Source organism: Callorhinchus milii, unplaced genomic scaffold (genome assembly GCF_018977255.1).
Source record: "Callorhinchus milii isolate IMCB2004 unplaced genomic scaffold, IMCB_Cmil_1.0 Scaffold1, whole genome shotgun sequence".
Classification (NCBI taxonomy): Eukaryota; Metazoa; Chordata; class Chondrichthyes; order Chimaeriformes; family Callorhinchidae; genus Callorhinchus; species Callorhinchus milii.
This window is the reverse complement of record NW_024704742.1, coordinates 47,646,960-47,670,931: the sequence shown is the minus strand read 5'-3', so window position 1 is coordinate 47,670,931 and position 23,972 is coordinate 47,646,960. Positions and strand designations below refer to the sequence as shown.

Here is a 23,972-nt window from a genome sequence, read left to right as displayed (position 1 = left end):
AGCAGGCCAGAGCCCGCTGAGCAGAGGCAGTGGGCAGGTTGGTAGGGGGGTTAGGAGATCGCAGACGTAGGGGGGAGAAAGGCCATGGAGGGTCTTGAAAGTGAGGACTGGGATCTTGAACTGTATCCTCTGTGTGATGGGAAGCCGGTGGAGTCGGGCGAGGATGGGGGTGATAGGGTCACTGAGCCTGATGCCAGGGAGGACACGGGCTACAGAGTTCTGCATGATCTGCAGCCTATGGAGGGACTTGGGGAGGTCGACAAGCAGGGAGTTTGGTTAGACAAGCCTGGATGTCATGAATGCGTGTATAAGGGTCTCGTTGGCCTGCGGAATGAGACAGTGGCGCTGGGCAATGTCGTGGAGGTGGGGGAAGGCAGAGCGAGTCATAGCGCAGATGTGGGGTAGAAAGGATTGTTGAGGGTCAAGCAAGACGCCAAGGTTCTGGACCGGCTCAGTGAGGTGAGGAGGCGCTGACGAGAGCCAATCAGGAGAGCCTCGGTCTTGTTGACGTTCAACTGAAGAAAGTTAACTCTCATCCAGGACTTGATGTCTGACAGACACTCTGTCAGGACAGCAGTGGTCCTGGAGTCGAGGGTGGGTGTCATCCGCATACATGTGAAAGTTGACCCTATGTCTGTGGATGATGTCACCAAGAGGGAACATACAGATATTGAAGAGGAGGGGACCAAGGACAGAGCCCTGAGGAAGTCTGCACGAGATGGTGTGGGGGCTAGAGGATAGGCTGTTTGTGGAGATGAAGTGGAAACATACTTCCTCCCAAGAGAAATAGCAGTTGCTTTTACCTCTCAACACAGTCAGACAGCCTTGATGTGAGATTAGATGCTGGTGCATCATGTCCTCCAATAGCATACAAGAAGCCATTCCAGGTAGCAACTCCCACGCCTCCCCGTCTCTTAGACATCTGTGCACAAAGGGTCCATTTGTTCGTGTGGGGATCAAAACATTCTACAGACTTCAGACAAGAACTTCCATCTCGACCTCCAACAGCATATAGTCTGTAAAAAAAAACACCAAATCTCCAATACAAGTCTGAGTGTTTGAGCATTAAAACATATTGATTGTTCAGAATCTGCAATCAATACTTGATGCAATGCCTATATACAATAACAAGACAATTTACCTGTATGATTCTGAACATGGTGAATTTCTAGTTCTAGCCACACAAGAAGTTCAGATAACAGAGGCGAGATTTTTTCCTTGTAATTCTTTAGATACCTTATTGGTTATGATCGCTTACATCCTATACTTTAATTGCAACTACAATCAGTACTAAATATGTAAACCCAGAAGTCCTGCAGAACGCTGGAAAACAACGAATGCTATTTGCTCATTCATTTCCAGAAGCTAATAATTTCTTCAAAAAAAAATTGCTCACTCAATCCACAAATTATCACCCCCGGAAAGCGATCCCCCAATTGACTAACAACCAGGTTCCAACTTAGGTAAAAACAAAAGTAGATAAACAGAGGCATGTGTAGTAAGGAAACTTGCCCAAGGTTTTGCCCTGCCTGGAAATCAAACTCAGTTTTTCGCTCGCGAGGCGAGTGCCCTAACCACTGAGCTACAGGACTCCACAAATGGGGTCTAACAGGTTTTACATAAATTTAGCATTAGCTTCCTACTTTTATACTCTATTCCTCTAGACATAAAGCGGAGGACTCAATTTATATTTTTTAAAGGTTTGTCCATATGCGCTGCTACTTTTAAGAGTCTTATGAATCTGGATCATCAGATCTCTTTGCTTCTCTTCCCCTCTTGGGATCCTACCATCCTGGGTAGAGTCAATTTGAGAAGGTGTACTTCAAGAATACATTTTAAATTGGCACAATAGATGATCAAGGCACAAGACGATTAATGTGTTAATCCCTGCATTTAAAATTAAATGAGATACATCTCTGTTATTTGAAGATCCTAGAAAATATCCAAACCTAATGAAACCAAAACAGAAGTCACTGGGAACACTCAGCAGGTCAGGCAGCATCTATGGAGAAAGGAAAGTGAGTCAACGTTTTGGGTCCACGACCCTTCAGAACGTCAGAATGGACCCAAAACCTTGACTCACTTTCCTCCTTCCATAAATGCTGCCTGACCTGCTGCAGGTCTCAGCAACTCCTGTTTTTGTTTCAGATTTCCAGCATCTGCAGTATTTTGTGTTTTGCCAATACTAATGAAGTCTTTCAACTTTCTAGACAATGATGGATAATTTCTTTGAATTCAGGACAGATAATTGGAACAACTCGAAATTAAATAAAATCTAAAATTAAACAGAAAATATACAGAAGTGGTGATGGTTCTTGCTTGAAACATAAAACTGCCTTTTCCCTTCAACATTTTCAGTTTTTATGTTGAAAATCATTGCTTGGAGCCAGTGTTGGCTGAGAAAGCAAGTATAATTGTTTTCATTACTCATGCATGCATCTTTTAGTCTATTCAGCGATAAAATACACTGGATTTTGAATAACACATATTCCTTGGAACATCCTCCCGATGCGAAAGGTGCTATATAAATGCAATTTGATGTTGCTGTGGTACATACCTAATAATGCTAATAGCCAATTCATTCAAATTGCTTGTTCTTAAGAGGCAAATACAGTGCCCACACAACCCATTTCTCTCCTTACAGCTTTAATCAAAAATAGCTCCACTAGCTAGTGTCTCTATAGCAACTGCACTCCCAAGGAAAGAAATTCTAAAAGGAATACTTTCTTATCTAATTTCTTCTCCCGGCCAATTTCTTCAAATGTGTGGACTTAAACTTAATCCAAAGATAAAGAAAAAAATGGTAGCGGGAGTTTCAGTTTTAAAATGCATTTAAAAATGTAGTAGTAAATATTTTAATGTATTCTTTTTGGACTACACAAACATATACTGTATATTGTGTGTAAACATGTTAAAATAATTTATTTGGATAGATTTACACTAATGTAGTGATAATTGTGAACTATTTTGAAGTAAGCTCTTTTCTTTCCAAAAAACTCTGCAAATTATTATAGTGCCGACAAAAAGATCCTCGGCAAAACATTTCTGCATTCTCCTACACTTATGCAGCAAATGAATAAAGTGCATAAAATATATCCACAACTTCTTCTTACTTTCCATTAAGTATTGCTACACCAACGGTACTTCGTGGCATGGACATACTAGCTACAAAGTTCCACTGCCGAGCCTGAGGGTCCCATCGCTCCACTGTGTTTAAATAGCTCCAGCCATCGTGTCCACCCACAGCATACATAGGACCTTCCAGCACTGCCACACCTAGAAATAAACAGAATATCTTAAAAACACTAAATAGCAACTATTTGGGAAACCTAGAAAACATTTTAGCAATGAGCAAATTCTCTCAACATCCATTTCCCCTTTATGTCAGGTTCCATCCCCTCTCTGCTAGAGAGCAAACTAGAGTAAATTCTCTCCTGTCCCCATCGTGTACTATCTTAAATCACTTGCATTTATGTTGGGGACTGACATTATTTTTCTTCCAACAAGAGCTGCCATATTAACATGGAAACAAATCACACAGGGACAGAAATGCAACATCTGTTCTTTATCTTCTGTTACAAAACAAATGTGTCTGGCAAGCTTTCCCACTGCTTGTCCAGTTAGGACCATCCTGCCCGTTAGGGCTTTGGCTTTGAGGGTTAACAGGAGCTGTTAACGGGATTTAAGTGTTGTGAGACGCCGGCTGGCGTGAACAACAACAACAAGATTACATGTGTATAGAGCCTTTCAGGTTGGGAGGACGTCCCAAGGCGCTGGACAGAGTACAGTATTTCAGACACGAACTGGGGTCAGAGGGGGGAGGGGAAGGGGGGTGGCCGATGGCATGGTCGAAGAGGAGGGTTTTGAGGCAGGACTTGAAGAAGACTGAGGAAGGGGAGAGGCGGAGTGATTGGGGGATGGAATTCCAGAGGTTGGGGGCAGAGTGGCTGAAGGCTCCCCCGCCAATGGTGGGGCGGGTGGGTCGGGGGACGTGGAACAGGCCAGAGTCGGCTGAGCGGAGGGAATGGGCGGGATGGTAGGGGGTTAGGAGGTCGCAGAGGTAGGGTAGGGCGAGGTCATGGAGGGCTTTGTATGTGAGGACCAGGATCTTGAACTGGATCCTCTGAAGGATAGGGAGCCAATGGAGTTGGGCAAGAATGGGGGAGATGGGGTCACGGAGTTTGGTGCGGTAGAGGACATGGGCTGCAGAGTTCTGGATTATCTGCAGCCTGTGGAGGGAGGAGTTGGGAAGGCCGAAAAGCAGAGCGTTTGCATAGTCGAGCCTGGAGGCGATGAAGACATGAACAAGAGTTTCAGCGGCCTGAGGGCTGAGGTAGTGGCAGAGTCGGGCGATGTTACAGAGGTGAGGGAAGGCAGAGCGGGTCATGGCTTGGATGTGGGGGAGAAAAGACAGTTGAGGGTCGAACAAGACACCTAGGTTCCTGACTGGCTTGGTGAAGTATGCTATATAAATGCAAGTTGCTGTTTTTGTAACTGAGCGGGAAGAGACCCTCCCCCTATGTTTTGGTTTTACAATCTTAGCCCAAACTTATTGCTACCAACCAAGGCCATGTCTATGTGTAGACATAGGAGGCATCACACTCCAGGTTTTAGTCTTTGGGTTGTAGCACTCAACAGTGTTTAATGTCTTCAGTCCATCTCTACCACCCACAACGTAAAGTTTATCATCCAAAACTGACACACCGAACTGTAGCCGTCTCCCATTCATATTTGCCACATGTGTCCATGTATTAGCACGAAGATCGTATTTTTCAATACTTGTGGCACCTGTACATAATACAAACCAATAGAAACCAAATTAGTGCACAAAAAACATTAAAGAGCCCTTCTGGCATGAAAATGTTCATGGAGATGTGGGGAAATGTGGCAATGTATGAACACATTAGTGGTAAAAACAGATATTTGCATATTAAATAAAATGCTATCCTCTATTCCATTCCATACACAGGGAAATTTCCATGTTTAGGTTCCATATGTGGCATTCGCCATCTGGAATGGATACTTTTATGCTCGGTTTCCCCATGTGTCAGATGCTGACTGATCAATTTTTAAAACCTGTAATATCCCCACAAATGGGTGCTACACCCTTGGCCTTGGCAGATAACTGCTCTCTACTGCCATCAATGCTACAGTGATATTTAAAAATCATCTGTTAATCTCATTGGCTTTACGTATTTAAATATACATTTTCCAATTTTTAAAAAAATCTAATTAGATTGACTTGTTTTCTAAAGATTTTACCATCAGGTTTTGAGGATGGGAATGACTGCTAAACACGACCATTGATTTGATTTCCCAGCATTCCAACAGTGTTTATTCATCCAACTGTGTTTTCTTTAAACTATCGATTTTTATTTTCCCCAGACAAGAAGTTTAAACATTGGAAAGAGGCTTGTTAAAAGGATTAACACAAGTAATTGAGCACTGGCAACTTAAACCCTGCTAGGAAGTGCTGCAAATATCACCAGTTAAGGAGAAACACAGCTGAAACAGTTTTGGGGATTAAGGGAAAAAGTGAAAGGTTATCAAATAACTAGTAGAAGTCTTCGGACATGCTCTATGGCCTGCGCCCACAATACAAAAAGCAATTATAAATAATATTGGCACCTTTGGTTGCATCCATTCCCCCAACAGCAAACAGCACACCAACAGTGGACTTCCTAGGTTTAGTGCGAGGACTCTGCATCATGTTCCGCCGCTCTGGTAGCAGGTGGTATTTCATTGCTTCCATGATGAGCTTTTGACATTCAATATCATCCCTGAACAGCAGGTTGTTCTCCATGTCTGCAAGAAACTATTGCCAAATACACTTTCAAATAGGCTTTCAGTTCAAAACAAAAAACAAATATTTACTTAATTAAATACAAAGAAATGTGCACATTTTGAAGTACTAGACAATTATTCTTTCTACCATAAAATATACTTTTGGCATATTTTCAGACTGCTAAGATTTACTTTCCAACAAAGTAGGTTTTGAAACTAATAACCTATAATATGTAGGCATTTACCTACAACATACACAGGCACTACACTTTACAGTAAATCCTGTGAAGCAATTTGAAATGTCTCCCAATATAACTGCAGTGATCTTATGGGATAAATCTTATTTAGAAATACATGTGCTTGGAATATTCACAGCAAACAAAATCATTCCAAGCAAATGCCAGGTTAGAAAGAAAAATGAATGATGGGCCCAGAGACAGAATTTTATGTGGAGATTAATCATTTTTCAAATTAGTATGATTATAAATATAACAGGCAATCTAAGATTTTATTTTTTCAACCTCACACACATATATATACCAAATTTGAAACCCTTTACTGTCCAGAGCCTTGGGACATCCCCCTGATATGAAAGGTGCGATATAAATGTAGTTTGCTGTTGTTATGTGCTGGGATTCTCAGAATCTACATTTCAGGCAAGTTTGGAAAAAAGGGATTAAAATATCTGCCAAGATCTAATAAAACCAGACTTGACAGGCCTACTCGTGTTCCTAGGTTCCAAACTGACCTCCCATAGTGTGTTCTGTCCAGCTATCGATGAAAATAAGGGAAAAATATCCATTACCCAATTTATTAACCTTTTTAAATAATGAATAATAATCCTTGCAATTGATATAGCGTCTTATCATGTTGTTGAGACGTCTCAAATAGCTTCAGTCATTTTTGGTCATGGATTTACCCAATATATTTAAAAACCTTTTTTAAGTCATAAATTTACCTAAAATTTTGTTTCTAAAAGAAGCACAAGTTATTATTATTTATTAATATTAAGTTATTAATAATAATCCTTGCATTTGGTGCAGCACCTTTCACACTAGGAAGAAGCACTTCACAGGCTATACTGTATAGTGCAGTGTCTGTGTTTTTCAGGCAAACGTGGTAGCCATTTGTCAGGAGGAATGTCGCACAAACAGAAATGAAGCGAATGACCAATTTTATTGGGGGATTGTTGGCCAGGACAAAGGGAGATATGCCCATCTATTTTTGAATAGTGCCTTGGGATCTTTACATCCAGCTGAATAGGCAGACAGGACCCCAGTTTAATGTCACCTCTAACAATGCAACACCCACTCAGCACTGCACTGGATTGTTAGATACCATTGGCGAGCACACCAGGAGAAATTCCCTTCTCCTTTTGAATAGTGCCACTAATGTACACTTGAACAACTCCACAGAGCCTCAGTTTAACATGAGAAGGACAGGTCCACCTCTGACAAATCAGCAACCACCAGCACTGCCCTGGGATGTCAGCTAATAAATAGGTTATCTTATGTACACAAAAGGGTGATGCTCCGTCAACATCTACTAACTGATGTTTTCTTTCAATCACAAAAATGTCAGATGGGAGATAAAACATCAAAACTAGGATTTCCTGAGACAATTTCAACTTAGATAGGTTAATTCCTGAGAACTTAAAACAAGGGGTAACTTGAGGAATAAAATATCACAGTTTACAATCAATTTTACAAATGGACATTATTTGGCATATACTCTCCTTGCCAGTGCTGATTAGTAGATGCAAATAGCAAAAAAAATGCTCTCTCAGCAAGCTTACACAGAAGCATTTATAGTTAAAAAAAGACACATTGGTTAAAACTGTTGGCTTATCATCACCAGATAAAACATTTCCATTTGGCATTACATATTTTCAAAGGGAAGAGTTTCCTTGATGCCTGTCATGAGAACCTGCTTCTTCTAGACTAGCTTCTTAAGAGTAACACAATAATTTTAATTTATGTACAGCCTTTCTCACATTGGGAGGATGTTTAAAAGCACTTGATACAGCTGATTGGTTGAAACTATAGATCTTAAGGTGGGCTTTAAAGGCAGAAAGTAAAGTTGAGAGACTTTGGGATGGAGTTCTGGAGAATGGGAGTAGAATAGCGAAACACTTGGCCACCAGTGGTGGGGACGATCAGGAGGGACATGAGCAGGCTGGCTGTTCACTGAGCAAACAGAGCAGCCATAGAGTTACATAAAAACATAAAAATTAGGAGCAGGAGTAGGCCATTCGTCCCTCGAGCCTGCCCCGCCATTCAATAAGATCATGGCTGATCTATTTTAACTCCACGTACCCGCCTTATCCCCATATCCCTTAATCCCTTTATCCACAAGAAATCTATCAATCTCAGTCTTGAATATGTTCAAGGACTGGGCATCTACAGCCCTTTGGGGTAGAGAATTCCATAAATTCACTACCCTCTGAGTGAAGAAGTTTTTCCTCAACTCAGTGCGAAAGGGCTTACCCCTAATTTTAAGACCGTGACCCCTGGTTATAGTTTCTCCAACCAGAGGAAAAAGTCTCCCACTGTCTATTCTGTCGTGCCCCTTAATAATCTTATAGGTTTCTATAAGATCACCTCTCATTCTATATTTTAGAGAATATAGGCCTAAATTGCTCAACCTATCCTCATAACTCATCCCCCTCATCCCAGGTACCAAACTAGTGAATCTACGTTGTTCCCCCTCCAAGGCGAATACATCCTTTCTTAGATAAGTAGACCAAAACTGCACACAATACTCTAGATGCGGTCTCACCAGGGCCCTACACAGTTGCAGCAAGACTTCCCTACTCTTATATTCTAACCCTTTTGTAGCAAATGCCAACATACCATTAGCCTTCCTAATTGCTTGCTGCACCTGCAAACTAACTTTTTGTGACTGGTGTACAAGAACACCCAAGTCCTTCTGAAAGCTATCACTATCTAGTCTCTCCCCTTCTAAAAAATAATCTGCTCTACTGTTTTTGCCACCTAGGTGGATGACTTCACACTTCCCTACATTATACTTCATCTGCCACCTATTTGCCCACTCACCTACCCTATCTATATCTCGTTGCATTTTTTTAATCTCATCTTCGGTGTTTACTCTCCCTCCTAGTTTAGTGTCATCCCCAAATTAGGATATATTAAGTTCAATATCCTTATCTAGATCGTTGTTGTAGATTGTAAATAGTTGAGGCCCAAGCACTGATCCTTGTGGCACTCCACTAGTCACATCCCACCAATCTGAGAAGGACCCGTTTATCCCTACTCTTTGTTTTCTTCCCGTTATCCATTCTTCAATCCATGCTAATATATTCCCCTTAATTCCATGGGCCCTAATCTTGTGGATCAACCTTTTGGAATCAAATACCTTTTGGAAATCTAAATACACTACATCCACTGATTCCCCCCTATCTAATCTACTTGATATGTCCTCAAAAAAATCTAAAAGATTTGTTAAGCATGACTTCCCTTTTGTAAAGCCATGTTGACTTTGTCTCATCGTAAGTATCCCACTACGACATCCTTAATTAAGAATTCTAGAATTTTCCCTACCACCGATCTCAGAGCCTTCGAGTCTCCTGGTTGCAGCTGCAGATAAGTGTATCTGTCCGCCTGATAGTCTCGTCCCCAATTACTACAACTTTCTGTTTGTTTCCCCAAATATTGGAATCACATTTTCCTTCCTCCTCACAGGCTTCCTTGTTCACACAGGTTGCCAGGATCTCGTACCTGTTGGCCAAGGTTAAAGCCTGAGGCTTCACTACACTCTCTCTGGTGTTCTCTTAACCTCCTGCCTGTCAGACACCCTATGCTGTCCTTGACTGATACTATTATCTATACATTCCCTGAGCCTCAGGGGAGTGACTGGCTCCAGAATACTTTACAGGGGGTCAAATATGTAGGGGGTGGCAAAGCATTTGAAAATTAGAAAGGTATTTGAACTTGAGAAATTTGATCTGCTGGGGGACGGGGAGCAATGGAGCAGAGTGAGTTGGGGGCTTTAATGAGAATAGAGTAAAGCATCTGTGCAGATAAACACAGTCAGTGATCTGTCAGTTTGGCACTGAACAGTGATGAATTATTTGACAACTCTGCCAAATAACTTTCAAATGCAGGCGAACGAAGGCTCTATTAGCCATTAATTAAGGACCATTTACTGATTTTCACTAATAAATACTTAATTCTGGGGGTGAAAGTCAATCTGTAAAAAAACAATTTTCATTTGAATTTCATTTTTAAGAATTTAATTTGCTGATTTTTTCCCCCAGAGTCCCCGATGGTACTCACACAAACCCAAACTCACATTCCTGTACTTCTGGTTCCCGAAATACATGCGTACACAGGTAGATCGGTTCTGGGAATATGTTTGCAACACACTGTTAAATGCCGTTAAACAAATTTTCAAAAAGAAAATTCTGATTTTCACCAAATTTATACTTTTCTGCATTAAATTCCCCTGCTCCGATTTTCTCCCATTTTGTGTCAGTATAAATATGCTCTTGAATAAAAATGGACTTTAATGGTCTTTACTAAGGGATTGAATGAAGAACGTTTTATTCACATCCTACAGAAGCTTGTGAATCAATTTACAAGAGACAGAGAAAAGGTGAAAAGAAATTATCTTGCCAGGAGACTAATACAATATTAGTGAGAATAGTGATGCTAATCCTTGCATTTGATATAGCACCTTATCACGTCATTGAGACGTCTCAAAGCATCTCACAGAATACACTGTAAATTTACTTGACTGTAAATTTTGTGGGCGAAACGTGATGACAGATGCTATGTTTACTAGGATCGTACAATAAATTTCTGGTGGCTTTTGGAACATGAAATCTACCTTTGGACTTGTAGAATTCACTCAACACCAATTTATGCATTTTGTTCTGACATTGATGAAACATTTAATCTTCTTAACAACAGATTAAAATAGTTACAAAACCTCAAAATAATCATAATTCATTCTTATTACCCATGATAATTGTCATACAATTAAATAAGATGAAAGAACTATGATAATATCTTGTAATGACGAACCTAACGCAACTTAATTATGAAATCTGCTGACTAAAATAATCATTCCTTTAAGCTTTTACAATTAGAGATGATGCATCAGTTAAACTGTACGATGCACGGAGGACTGTTAATAGTGTTAATAAAATCTTCATAGTCAGAGTTTTTCCATATCTCTATTTATATTAATGTTAAACTTTTGGATTTGCCTATATCATTTCTATTCAGATTTTTCCCCCTGACGTAACAGCAAACATCTGATTAGAATAAATCTATATTTTTAACATGTACTAAACAACTAAATTATACTCCTTTAAACAATGCTACTTGATAAACCAGTTCCAAGGCCTGTTTTTTTTGCGTGTGTGTCATTTAAGGAACGAATCACCAGAGACCCATCTTCCCTTTTAAGGACATTTGGTTGTTCACTTCTTTTCCAAACATTGCTAAAAATAATTCTGAACAGTGCACTGTTACCACTAATACAAGAAGCTGATTAATCAGATGATTTCACAGAGTGTAAGTGTCTTTGATCCACTGTAGAAAGCAATACAATGGGCATGGACTCAGGAATGGAATTCAAAAACGGAATATAAATTAAGCAAAATCTTTAACTACAATGCTGAATCTCACTTAATGGAACCAAAGTACATTCTGAAGTGTGATGGATGATCCTTGTCACTTCTCATCATGAATGTAATAAATCAAATATAAACTGAGATTGTGCTCTACATAGCTTTGTGCGTGCTTGTGTTAATTGCTCTAAAATTCATGAGTTGAAAGGGGACAAAAATGTAACCTAAGGCTACGAGGATTTTAAAAGAATCTTTATCCCAGATCACAGCAGCATTTGTGGAATATTGGTGCATGAATTTTTCTGTCAACTGATCCATTGGTTAAATTGTCAAGAACACCATGCAGGCAGCATTACAAAATGTTTAGCTTCTAAAACCACAGAAAAAAGCACTTGTGTCTATCAATGCAAAGTAAGCATGATCATACATGAGAATTAATTCTGGTCTAGCACTCAACTTTGATATTTTTGTTTTGATTTTGCCTCAGTTCCGAAACCCTTAATCTGTAAGACTATTTTGTCTTAAAATTTAAGATTGCATAATTTGTGGAAAATTGTTGAACTCAATCTTAATTTGGAAGCTGGTTTTCTGCAGTTCTTAAATAGAAATGGCCTTCAAATTAAGACTGAATTTTTAAGAATTTTTAAGATAAAATGCTTGTACAGGCTCAGACTAGGTGAAATTTCAGGGCCCAGCTGCGTAAAGAGGTGTCATTTTTGTATTGGATTTTTAATTCTAAAAGCAACAATGCAGCAGAGACAATAAACACCTGTGTTGGCAGTGACTACTATTTTTTGGTATCGGGAGAAATGGCAATCCACCCAAACAGGTCAGTGTCACTGGTTCAATTCCCAGCAGGGTGAAAACTTGGGTAAGTTTCCTTATTCCACACTCCTGATAATAATCCTTTAAGAAAAAATTGGTCACTTCAATCCACAGCTGTTTGTGGAACACTGCTGTGCACAATTGGCTGCCGCATTTCGCCCACAAATATACAATCAATTCACTTTACAGTATATTCTGTGAAGCGCTTTGAGATGTCTAGAAGACGTGAAAAGCACTATAATGGTAATCCTTGCATTTGATATAGCGCTTTTCACGTCGGGAGGACGTCCCAAAGCGCTTCACAGAACACACTGTAAAGTGAATTGACTGTATATTTGTGGGCGAACGCGGCAGCCAATTGCGCACAGCAATGTCCCACAAACAGTCGTAGATTGAAAATGACCTATTTTATTGTTGTTTTTGTTTTTTGGAGGGATTATTATTAGGCGTGTGGAGTAAGGAAACTTGCCCAAAGTTTCGCCCTGACCTGCCTGGAATTGAACTCAGGTCTCTCGCTTGCAAAGCGAGTGCTCTAACCACCGAGCTACAGGACTCAATATGCATCGTTCTCTTTGAAATGGGACCTCAATTCAAGTTGGGATGTGGACCTCATCATATTGTATGCACAAAGTGGAAAATGATGTTGGAAGAAATCTAATGACCCTGACAGCCTTTTTTTTTTAGCTTCCTGTGCAATAAAATAACTAGTTTCTGGTTCAGTGGGACACTGCCAATATCAGGTTTCTGGTTTGCGCATGTGCAAAACTGGTAGTCAACCGGCCAGCTGGCTGGCTTTCTTTCAGCCCCGGAACAGGGTGGAGTGCAGAAAGTGAGGAGGGTAGTTGCAAGCAAGAGCAGCAAATCCAGCTCCCAGGAATTTGCTTGGGATTTTATGGATTCTAAACGGAATAGCAAGAGTGTCAGTCCTGTTCACACGTTGTTGTGGAAAAAAATGGCATTGGAACAGCATGTTGGTGGTGGATTACCACCTATATGAGAAATCTTACTGTGGAGCACTCAAATGCTAATGTAAAAGTTCACAGTAACCAGTCTGTCTTTTGGACACACTGTGATGCTTTGCAATGTTGGCTATGGATAACGTTAAAAAAAGAATCATTCTCAACATGTGGGAAATGCTGGCAGGACCAGCATGGATTGCCTATCCCTAGTTGCCCTGAGAATGTGATGGTGGGTTTTCTCTTTAAACTGCCTCAGTCTTTGTAGCAGTGGTAATTCCATGGTGGCATTAGGTAGAGTGTGCCAGGAGTTTGACCCAGTGACGATCAAACAGTCCAAGTCCTGGCCAACAATCCACCAAATAAAATTGGTTATTCACTCCATGGTTATTTGTCGGACATTGTTGTGTGCAAAAATTGGCTGCCACTTTCACCCACAAAATACACAGTGACATTATTTTACAACGTGTCCTGTGTAGCACTTTGAGACATTTGAGATTATTAAGATATAGCAAATACACGGATTATTAAGGCTATACCAAATGCAAGGATTATTATTTATTATTATAAATCAGGATAGACTGTGGCTGTGTTGTCCTTTATTTTTCCAAGTTTGGACCTTTACTGAGTCTGCTAATGCAAGATTATTTAGACACTTTGTTCCCTAAGGAAAATCGCCAACCCAGTTTATCCAACGATACCAAAACTAGCTTTGGAGGTAAGTAAAGTTCTAATACAAACTGGTGGCTGCCATGCTAATTTAGATGATTTTGGTGAGCTATTACAGTTGATATTTTTGCACCCTTACCTTAAAAGTTTCACAGAATTCACAAAATATTAGGTGTGGTTAAGGGAAAGTCACTAAAGCATGACCATTAATGCCAGAACAATAATCGCAAACTTTTTGCAAAATATGAAGTCTGGGCCTGCCATCAACTGAGATATTACAATCCTCAAATCATTTGGTTGACTGTAATCTTCGTAGACATCAGTCAGTACTAATAATCCTTCCATTTGATATTGCACCTTTCACATCTTCTAGACATCTCAAAGTGCTTCATAGTATATACTGTAAAGTCAATTGACTGTATATTTGGGTGCGAAACGCAGCAGCCAACTGCGCACAGCAGTGTCCCACAAACAGTCATGGATTGAGTGACCAAATTATTAATTTTTTCGAGGGATTATTATCCCCAGAAAAGCGATCCACTAATCGACTAACAACTAGGTTCCTACTTACTGCTAGGTAAACAGAGGCGTGTGGAGTAAGGAAACTTGCCCAACATTTCGCCATGCCGGGAATAGAACCCAGATCTCTTGCTTGCAAGGCGAATGCTCTAACCACTGAGCTACAGGACTCCACAATGGTAGATGAACTCATCACTTGCATCTCTGCCACCAGCTCCTCCCTTATCTGCTGGTTCCTCTGTTCCCTAACTACTGTGGTTCTATTCCATCTTGTTAAAACATAAAATACATATATAAAAAAAACAGATATTTTAAGTCAGATGGGAGTGTTACAGGTATAGAGAACTGGGAGATAGTTGATGGGGCTAATTGGAAACAGTATTTGTTCTCCAATGGATTTGCCCAACAATATAAAATGCGATAGCTCCACTAAAATCAGAAGCAACACAAGAGTGAGAATACAGAATCTAAATTATTGCACAATGTCATAGCATATACCAGTAATACAATAATATGAAGCTAAATGCTGTCAAATGGATGAAAATTGTAACATACTGTTTTACCCAATAATAAATACACAAACAACCCGTACGACCACTCCCGAAAATGAAGATAAGAGACTTTGCTAATCTATTTCAAATGCGTAGCCAATGTGGCATTTCTTTTAGAGCTTCTAACAAAATAATTTATTTCATTCCCAAGTTGCTGATATATGCAGCATACTGTGCCAAAAGTTGCTGCTTCTGCTCTTTAAACAGTTGATTACTGTCACATTTAAGAACACCTCAGGATTTCATTTTGGAATAAATGAAACCAGTTGACACAAAGGTTGCATTCAAAGCTTTAATTACTTGCCAAGTTGTCACTCTGAAGTTTAGCAACAACTCTTTATCATTCTGCCTACGCTGCACTTTTTAACACAGTATTTTCTTTGGAATGACAATGTACAGAACTAAAATGTTCTCTATGAAGGCACCTGCACAATTGCATGGAAAAATAATAGCTATTTTATCTTTATGAATACATCTCTATAGGTAATCGTTTTAAAACATTTGAAAGAACAATTCATTTGAATTCTCTTTAAAAAGTGTTTTCCTCCAAAACAAGAAGTCATCTATGGCCAATTTCCTTAACCAAAACATTAAATGCCTCCTGCTGAAAAGATAATTCCTTAAATCCATTCCTTATAGGGCCTTCAAAGGCCAATGTGAGTATTAACTGTGTGGTGTATTGCACTAAGATCCTAGAGGTGAAAGATGTTCTTGTATGGGGCTAATCCATTGACACCAATGTTACAGTCAAAACCCAACAGGTTATGAAGATAAATAATAACTATAATCTGCCACCTGCCACTGTTTATGTAGGCGTGTAAGGATTACAGGCATATTTCATAAGTAATCAAAAAAGCAAATGGAAGGTTGGTTTTTATCTCAAGGCGCCTGGAATACAAAGGGGAAGAAATGATGCTTCAGCTGTATAGAGTGTCAGTCAGACCCCATCTGGAGTACTGTGTTCAGTTTTGGGCACCACACTTCAGGAAAGATATATTGGCCCTGGAGGAGGTGCAGCGCAAGTTCACCAGAACGGTACAAGGCCTAAAAGGGTGAAGTTACAAGGAAAGGCGGCATAAACTTGGATTGTATTCCCTTGAGTTTAGAAGGTTGAAGGGTAATTTGATTGAGGTATTTAAGATGATAAAGTGATTTGATAGGGTAGATACAGAGAAGCTATTTCATCTGGTGGGGGAATACAAAACAAGGGGGCACAGTCTTCAAATTAGAACCAAGCCATTTAAAAATGAAACCAGGAAGCATTTTTTCACTCAAAGGGTGGTAGAAATCTGGAATTCTCTCCCCCAAAAGACAGTGGATGCTGGATCCATCCACAGCTTCAAGAGTGAGGTTGATAGATTTTTGGTAGGTCAGGGTATTAAGGGAGAAAACGGGAAATTGGGATTGAAAGGATTAGTTGAGGTACAGATCAGCCATAATCTAATTAAATAGCGGAACAGGCTTGAAGCGCTGAATGGCCTACTCCCGTTCCTATGTTTCTATTTTCCATATCTGCCTAATATTCGGTGATAAAGGTAGAAAGCAATGAAAAATGTAGAAAACTTTGTTTAGCTTTGTTGTTACTGAGTGAAGCCCTGTAGCTTAGTGATTTGAGCACTCGTCTCACAAGCAAAAGGACCTGGGCTCGATTCCTGAGCAGGGCAAAATATTTGACAAGTTTCCTTACTCCACATGCCTCTGTTTACCTAGCAGTAAGTAGGAACCCGGTTATTAGTTGATTGGCAGACCGCTTTTCTGAGGGTAATAATCTCTTAATAAAAAATTTGGTTACTCAATCCATTACTGTGTGTGGGTCACTGCTGTGCGCAACTGGCTGCCGCATTTCGCCCACAAAATATACAGTCAATTCACTTTATCGTATATTCTGTGAAGCGCTTTGAGATGTCTCAAAGACTTAATAAGGTGCTATATCAAATGCAAGGATTATTATTATTACCAATGAACGTCTTTAATCTGCAGTTGTTGAAATATCGGGTAGCACTGGGGAACTTGGTATAAATTTTCCAACAGTAATCAAGAGAGACTAGCCCCACCTCGTGGGTAAACTCCAGCTCCTATTCCTTTGCAAATTCTGACACCTGAATCATTTTTGCTAGGTAGTAGTGTAGGGAGAGAGTAGGTTGGAGAGAAAGGGGGTCTTCCAGCGCCTGAAGGGATTTAAATACGAGAATGAGGATTTTGAAATCGATCTGCTTTATGACAGGGAGCCAATGGAGTTTAACAAGGACTGGAGTAATGGAGGTACAGAGTTTAGTGTGGGTGAGAATGTGGGTGGCGGAGTTTTGAATTAGTTGAATTTTGTGAACAGTGGAGCAGGGGAATCCAGCGAAGAGGGCATTTGAGTAGTCAAGGCATGGATGAGGGTTTTGGCAGCTTTTGAGTGAGGTGCGGACAGAAGCGGGCAATGTGGCAGTGGTGGAGGAAAGTGAACCTGGCCAGAGACTGGATGTGGGGTACAAAGGATAGCTGGGGAATGAACCTAACCATTATTCTGTTGGAGACAAATTGTTCACAAATTAACTAATGGAACAAGTTAAGGTACGTTATTTACGTTAACCAAAAAAACTAATTTATTGTGTAATTTAAAATGTGTAATATGAACTATGATTTGCAAGACCATGCAGTAATCGGTATCTTGTGCTTTACAGTTAATTAATACAGACTTTTACTACAATAATTGGTAAGATATTTAATAACAAAAATGATTAATTGAAACAACCTTACTTGTTGATCATAATAATTGCAGAGCAGAATTATGCTGGATATAGCTTAACCGAGTGCCTTAGGATACTTTCAATTCCAATAGCTATACATGTGAAACCATGGCAACATGTTTGCGATATGACAATTCAAACTTCAAATGCTACCTCTCTCAACATTTTGTTTTAAAAAAAATTCTCATTAGATCGCAGAAATGAGTAAGCAAATTATTCGGGTTTCATTCCTGTATTGAACTAAGCAGCTTTAAGGAAGCAATTTAACATTAGCCAGTTTTTACAAGGTCTGGTTACAAGATTGGACTGGATGAAGAAGCCCTATCTTCCCCCATCCCTCTAGAACACCCACCCTACCGTACCCCCATCACTGCATCAAGCTACTTTTTAAATGAGTTTAGTGTCCTGGCCTCTACCAGCTTTCCAGGTAATCTGTTCCAATCATTGATTATGCTCTACATTAAGAAAAAATTCCTATTATCTGTCCTGAAATTGCCCTTTCCAGCTCTAAACCTGTGTCCTCTTGTTCTATTGTCGTGGTACGTCCTAAAGTATTGTTTTTTTTTTGATTACATTTAAAATGTTGTACACTTCTATGAGGTCTGAGTCGAATTCTCTCAAGACCTAGATGAACCCTAGTTTGTCGAATCGTTGCTCATAGCTCCTGGTGACCAGAATGGTATGGAGTATTCAAGCTGCAGCCTGACTATAACACTGTACACCCTGATAAAACAATGCATCTTTTTGATCTTCATAAGGTGACAATACAGGGTAGTATAACAATTAATTTCAGTGCCCTCAGGTTAAGTAAGAGGAAAAATAGATCAGACAGAAATTCCACTCTTGCTATCCAGTGATAGACGCGTGTGAACACTGGCTGAGGACCCAATTAAGCAAATAACTTGCCAATGTTCACTATCTAAACAAGAAGAATTTATTGCATGATCTACTGTTAATAATACTAATAATCCTTGCATTTGATATAGCGCTTTTCACGTCGGGAGGACGTCCCAAAGCGCTTCACAGAACACACTGTAAAGTGAATTGACTGTATATTTGTGGGCGAACGCGGCAACCAATTGCGCACAGCAATGTCCCACAAACAGTCGTAGATTGAAAACGACCAATTTATTATTGTTTTTGGTTTTGGAGGGATTATTATTATTGCACTGGGACTGCACCCAGGAAGGCATAAGTTACACAGACAAACGCGGAGAGATACAGAATCATTAGGCAAATTGTATGGCATTTCCATCTGAAAAATGTTGCTACGTACCCGTGTTACCTTTGGAAAAAGAATGGAGAATTGCTTAAGAATTGTCTGAGCTTAAGACGAATCTTTTCACGATGCAGTGAAACTACTTAAAGGGACGTCACAGTTACAAAATGTACTTAAAGAATATTTGTTTTTCAAAAGTCATAAGCTGTGTTGAAGTACATCAATTGCGGTGCACAAAATATTTCTGAGATTTTTATCAACCAGTTTTTTTTTCAAAACTAACAACTAATATCTCAAAGCGCTTCCCACAATTATTGAAGTGTATTTACTATGACTGTATATTGTGTAGGCAAATGCAGCAGCCAATTTACACACAACAATGGCACACAAATAACCAAGAAGTGAATGACCAATTTTTTGGGGGGAGATTGTTGGTTAGGACATTGGAAGAAACTCCCTTCTCTTTTCGAATAGTACCAAGGGATCTTTAAGGCCATAAAAAGGTTAATAAGGCCATAAAATAAAGCAAACCAAGCATTGGGGTTCATTTCTAGAGGGATAGAAATGAAAAGCAGGGAAGTTATGCTAAACTTGTATATCTTGGTTAGACCACATTTGGGAGTACTGTGTACAGTTCTGGTCCCCATATTATAGAAAGGATATAGAGGCACTGGAGAAGGTGCAAAGGAGATTTACAAGGATGATACTGGAACTGCAAGGTTATACCTATCAGGAAAGGCTGAACAAGCTTGGATTCTTTTCTCTTGAAAAGAGAAGGGTGAGGGGTGACCTAATAGAGGTCTTTAAAATTATGAAAGGTTTTGATAGAGTAGATGTAGAGAAGATGTTTCCACCTATGGGAGAGACTAAAACCAGGGCCCATCAATATAAAATAGTCACCAATAAATCAAATAGAGAAGTCAGAAGAAACTTCCTTACACAGAGAGTGGTGGGAATGTGGAACAACTACCTTAAGGAGTAGTTGAGGCGAATAGCATAGATGCATTTAAGGGGAAGCTAGATAAGTACATGAGGGAGAAAGGAATAGAAGGTTATGCTGATAAGTTGAGGAAGGGCAGGAGGCAGCTCATGTGGAGAATAAACACTAGCATAGACCAGTTGGGCTGAATGGCCTGTTTCTGTGCTGTGTATTCTATGTAATTCTATGTAATATAATCCTGAATGGGCAGGTTTAATGTCTCATCTGAAGGACAGCACCTCTGACAATATAGCACTGTATTGGAGAGTCTGTCAAGTATAGGGTAATCCTGTTATAATATCCCAAGGTTGAGTACAGGTTCACTTAAAGCATGGGTCTACAGTGGACCTGTGCTGACCAGAAGCCGACTTCCAGGGCCAACTAGCTGGATTCTGGCAATAAAAATCATGAAATTCCAGGTCACCAGGATGCCACAGATATAACTTCCTGTGTGTTTATGTACAAGATGTATCCCTGATGTCATTCTGCAAAGTAAGTGATGACAGTGGTGCTTCCTGCAAACACCAACAAATTGTACTCAAATAGTTCCTTTCATGTAGGGAATGTCCGAAATCAAATTAGAAAGACAGAGCAGGTGTAGGAGAGGTTAGGTGGCTGAAGACGCAGTCATAGAGATGGGTCTTTAGACAGGTTTTGGAAGCAAAAAGAGCGATGTCAAAATAGAATTTCAGAGAGCAAGGGCAAAGTGGCTGAAATGTCACCCAATTGTGGGAAAGAGGACATGGAGCAGGCCAGAGTTTGTAGAGCAGCCGGAGGAATACATTTGCGGTACATTACAGATGTAAGATGCGATATGATCATGGTATTTGATGGTAAGGATGGAGATCTTAAAGTTGAACCACCAGTAGAGCTGGGCAAGGATAGGCTTGTGGATCAAGTAGTACTAGTAGTTGATGAAATGGAAGAGACGGGGAAAAAAGTGGACTTAGTCAGAGCCTGGATGAAAGGTTTACAGGATAGCTAACGATTGACTAAAACACCAAGATTCCATAAGGTTCTGTGTGTTGGAACAAGAAACTAAGGCTCATAGCGTTCAGGAAGTGATGCCTGCAGAAATCGAATGACCATTTTTACAATGACCTGAAAGTCAGCCATTTTTCACATTTTGTGTATAATGTGGATATTGAGATCCATGTTATAATGGGGTTGCCCTGTATGTTTGATGAATACAATGACTTCATGGGAATCACCAAGACATTATTTTAAAGCTATAATGTAATGTACCTGAGGACAAAGTAACGGAAGTCTGATGTAAGCTAGCAATTTGCTAAGTTCTTTCTGTCTGCTTTCTGTATCATGCCGAACCCAGCTAAGCAACGCATTCAGTATGGTCTCTTCATTTGGTATATTCATATCATCACTGGCCAACAGCTTAACTACCTCATTGGCCGGCAGTAGCAGAAACTCCTGGTTTCTTATCACCTCCATGAAGTGCTCCTGAAACAAAAGAATAAAATAAGTCTCACTCTTTATTTTCCCCTCAGGTTAACAACATAGTGTTTCTCATAAAAGTAAAATATTGTACTTGTGAAGTGTAAAATCATTCCCAACAAAGCTTGCTATGCTGAACAACATTACAATTTTAGTAAAGAAAAATCTCGTGCTCCAGTCACATCTTCCAATAGGATTTTAAAAATTGTAAATAGGGCTGTGCTAATGAACGATTTTAACAGCAGAAAGCAAATTTGTAAATGGAACCATTACATTGTTGGCACAAATTGGCTCCTGCATTTGTCTACAAATACAGTTACTGCACTTCATGGTGAAGCACCTTAACATATCTCGACGCTGCAATAAGGCATTATATCAAATTCCAGTGTTACTATTATTGTAATGCAGTGCTGAGGGTGCTGCATTGTTAGAAGTGGCATCCTATGGGTGAGACGTTAACCCAAGGTCTCATCCAAAGGATGGCCCATCTGCCACCATTAAAGATGGAGCTATTCAAAAAGAGAAGGGAGTTTCTCCTGGTGTCCTGGCCAACATTCTCTCCCCAAAAATTGGTCACTCATTCCATGGCTGTTTTGTGGGACACTTCTGTGCCCTTTTTCGCTGCTGTGTTTGCCGAGAAATACATGATCACTACACTTCACAATAAAATCCTGTAAAGCACTTTGAGACACCTCAATAATGTGATAGTGTGCTATATGAAATGCAAAGAATATTATTATATTATTATAATTAATATGCTTTATTACAGGCATGACATTGCATGTGGGATGCATCGCCTAATGCCTACCATTGCAATTGATTAAATGGATAATGTTACACTAAGATGAACTTTGAATGTTTGCTCCTAGGATATCCTTAACTAGCAGTTTTAAAGAGTAAAACATGGTAACGAGATGAAGCAGCAACAGCGACAAGTGTACACTTCATAATATTTGGGAATATTAGACAATTCTTGTTCAAGAATATAAAGAGAAAAACAAAGATTATATTCACAGAAAATGTGTAATGTGAAAAACTGGCTTTTTGAAAAAAAAATTTCCTTGAAATCTCGATTCAGTTTTCAGGAGGGCTACAGCTTCAAATGTGGCCATTGTTTACTTTCAATCTGTAAGAACCTTTCTACTTAAACGGTAATAGATGTTTGGAATAAGCAACTAGGAAAGGTCATTGAGTAGACTGTCTGAAGTGACAACTCTATATATTTCTGGAGAAACAAAGGACTATATTTCAGAGAAACAAGGAATTAAAGGATTTGCCTGGATCAGCCCAGTCAATCCTCATAAACTTGAAAGTTCTTTTAGCTCTTTTCCAAACCCTTGTAACTTGAAATTCTAAGACTTAAGGAGTCAAAAATTGTAACATTCTCAAACATCTTCCATTCCTTATTTAAAGAAACTTAATAAAACATGTTTTGAAACAATCCTCCCCAAATTCAGAAAAACCGTGCCTATGGCTGCCAGAAAATATTTGGGAGTGACTATCTTGCAGTACCACAGAGAGGTCAACTGTTGCAAATTGGAGCAGTCTTTCAGATGTTGCTTTACGGGATATCCATTTAGTTAACTCATCCTATAATAATCTATCTAAAAAAATGTGGTCACTCAATCCGCGACTGTTTGTGGGACACTGCTGTGCGCAATTGGCTGCCTCATTTCAAATGCAAGGATTATTATTATTATAAGGCTCCATATCAAATGCAAGGATTATTATTATCATTGAAAAACCTCAGCCTAGAATCCAAAACTTCAACGTTAGCTACAAGAGAACGTCAACAATCCAGCTTGCTAAAGCTTTGAAGTCTGCAGGTTCCTGAATACTTCAATTCTCCAGTAATATTCTATGTATTACTATCTAAAGGCAAACATTTTATTTTTAATACCACAGCTATGAAAATAAATTAATCACATTTACTGTATTTCATGCTACCTTTTAATAGTGGTACAGAAAACCCAATTTTCTCTACAGAATTGTTTTTATTCCTTTACTATATCTCTCACACAGAAATTACCTCGTCTACAAACTTTAGACTTTGTTTTTGTTTATTTAGAGGAAACAGTAGGCTAGCAAAGAACTGTCAAAAGAAAACAGAAATGGCATACTGCTCTGTTGCATTTGTTGACTACTTATTTTCCATTTGAACAGCTTCTGTGTATCCATCAATCTTTTGCTGTTTGTGAGTGTGGTCAACAAAGCACAAACAAAACTGAATCAAAGCGTATATGTTTAAATGAGACTGTAATGGACTGTGCTCAGATGCATAAAGGCTTATATCAGATTTGTAATCACTAAGATTAATCAGCGGTGAGAAGTATTATACTGGGCAATGGGAGGAATTAGCCGGTAAATTGAATCTGACGCAAATGAAGCACCGTATTCTATCCTGCCTCTCCTATAAACTGAATTCAATCTCTGCATTTCAGGGAAGGTATTATTTTCAGCACTAGCTCTTTTGGAAGTGAGGAACATATATCATTTGTTTCTGATTAGTGTGAATAATGTACTGAATCCTTAGAATTCTCTATATACAATATTTTACAATAAAAATATCAGTCACAGAGCATTGGGATTTAGGAGACCAAGTTTATTTGTGCTTAGATGTTTAATGAAGAATTAATCTCCATACTGTTGATAGTGGTTTTGCCACCAATTCTAATTCACATTTTGTT

General features: G+C 39.4%; 1 protein-coding gene across 1 annotated transcript in view; it reads right to left on the bottom strand.

Moving 5' to 3' along the window:
• The window catches only part of LOC103175854 (kelch-like family member 5), a 43,423-nt gene that overhangs the window by 5,423 nt on the left and 14,028 nt on the right, over nt 1–23,972 (bottom strand). Inside the window, 5 exon segments of the mRNA XM_007889111.2 lie at nt 804–1,016; nt 3,114–3,276; nt 4,564–4,788; nt 5,629–5,815; nt 21,079–21,291. Coding sequence (XP_007887302.2) covers nt 804–1,016; nt 3,114–3,276; nt 4,564–4,788; nt 5,629–5,815; nt 21,079–21,291 — 1,001 coding nt within the window.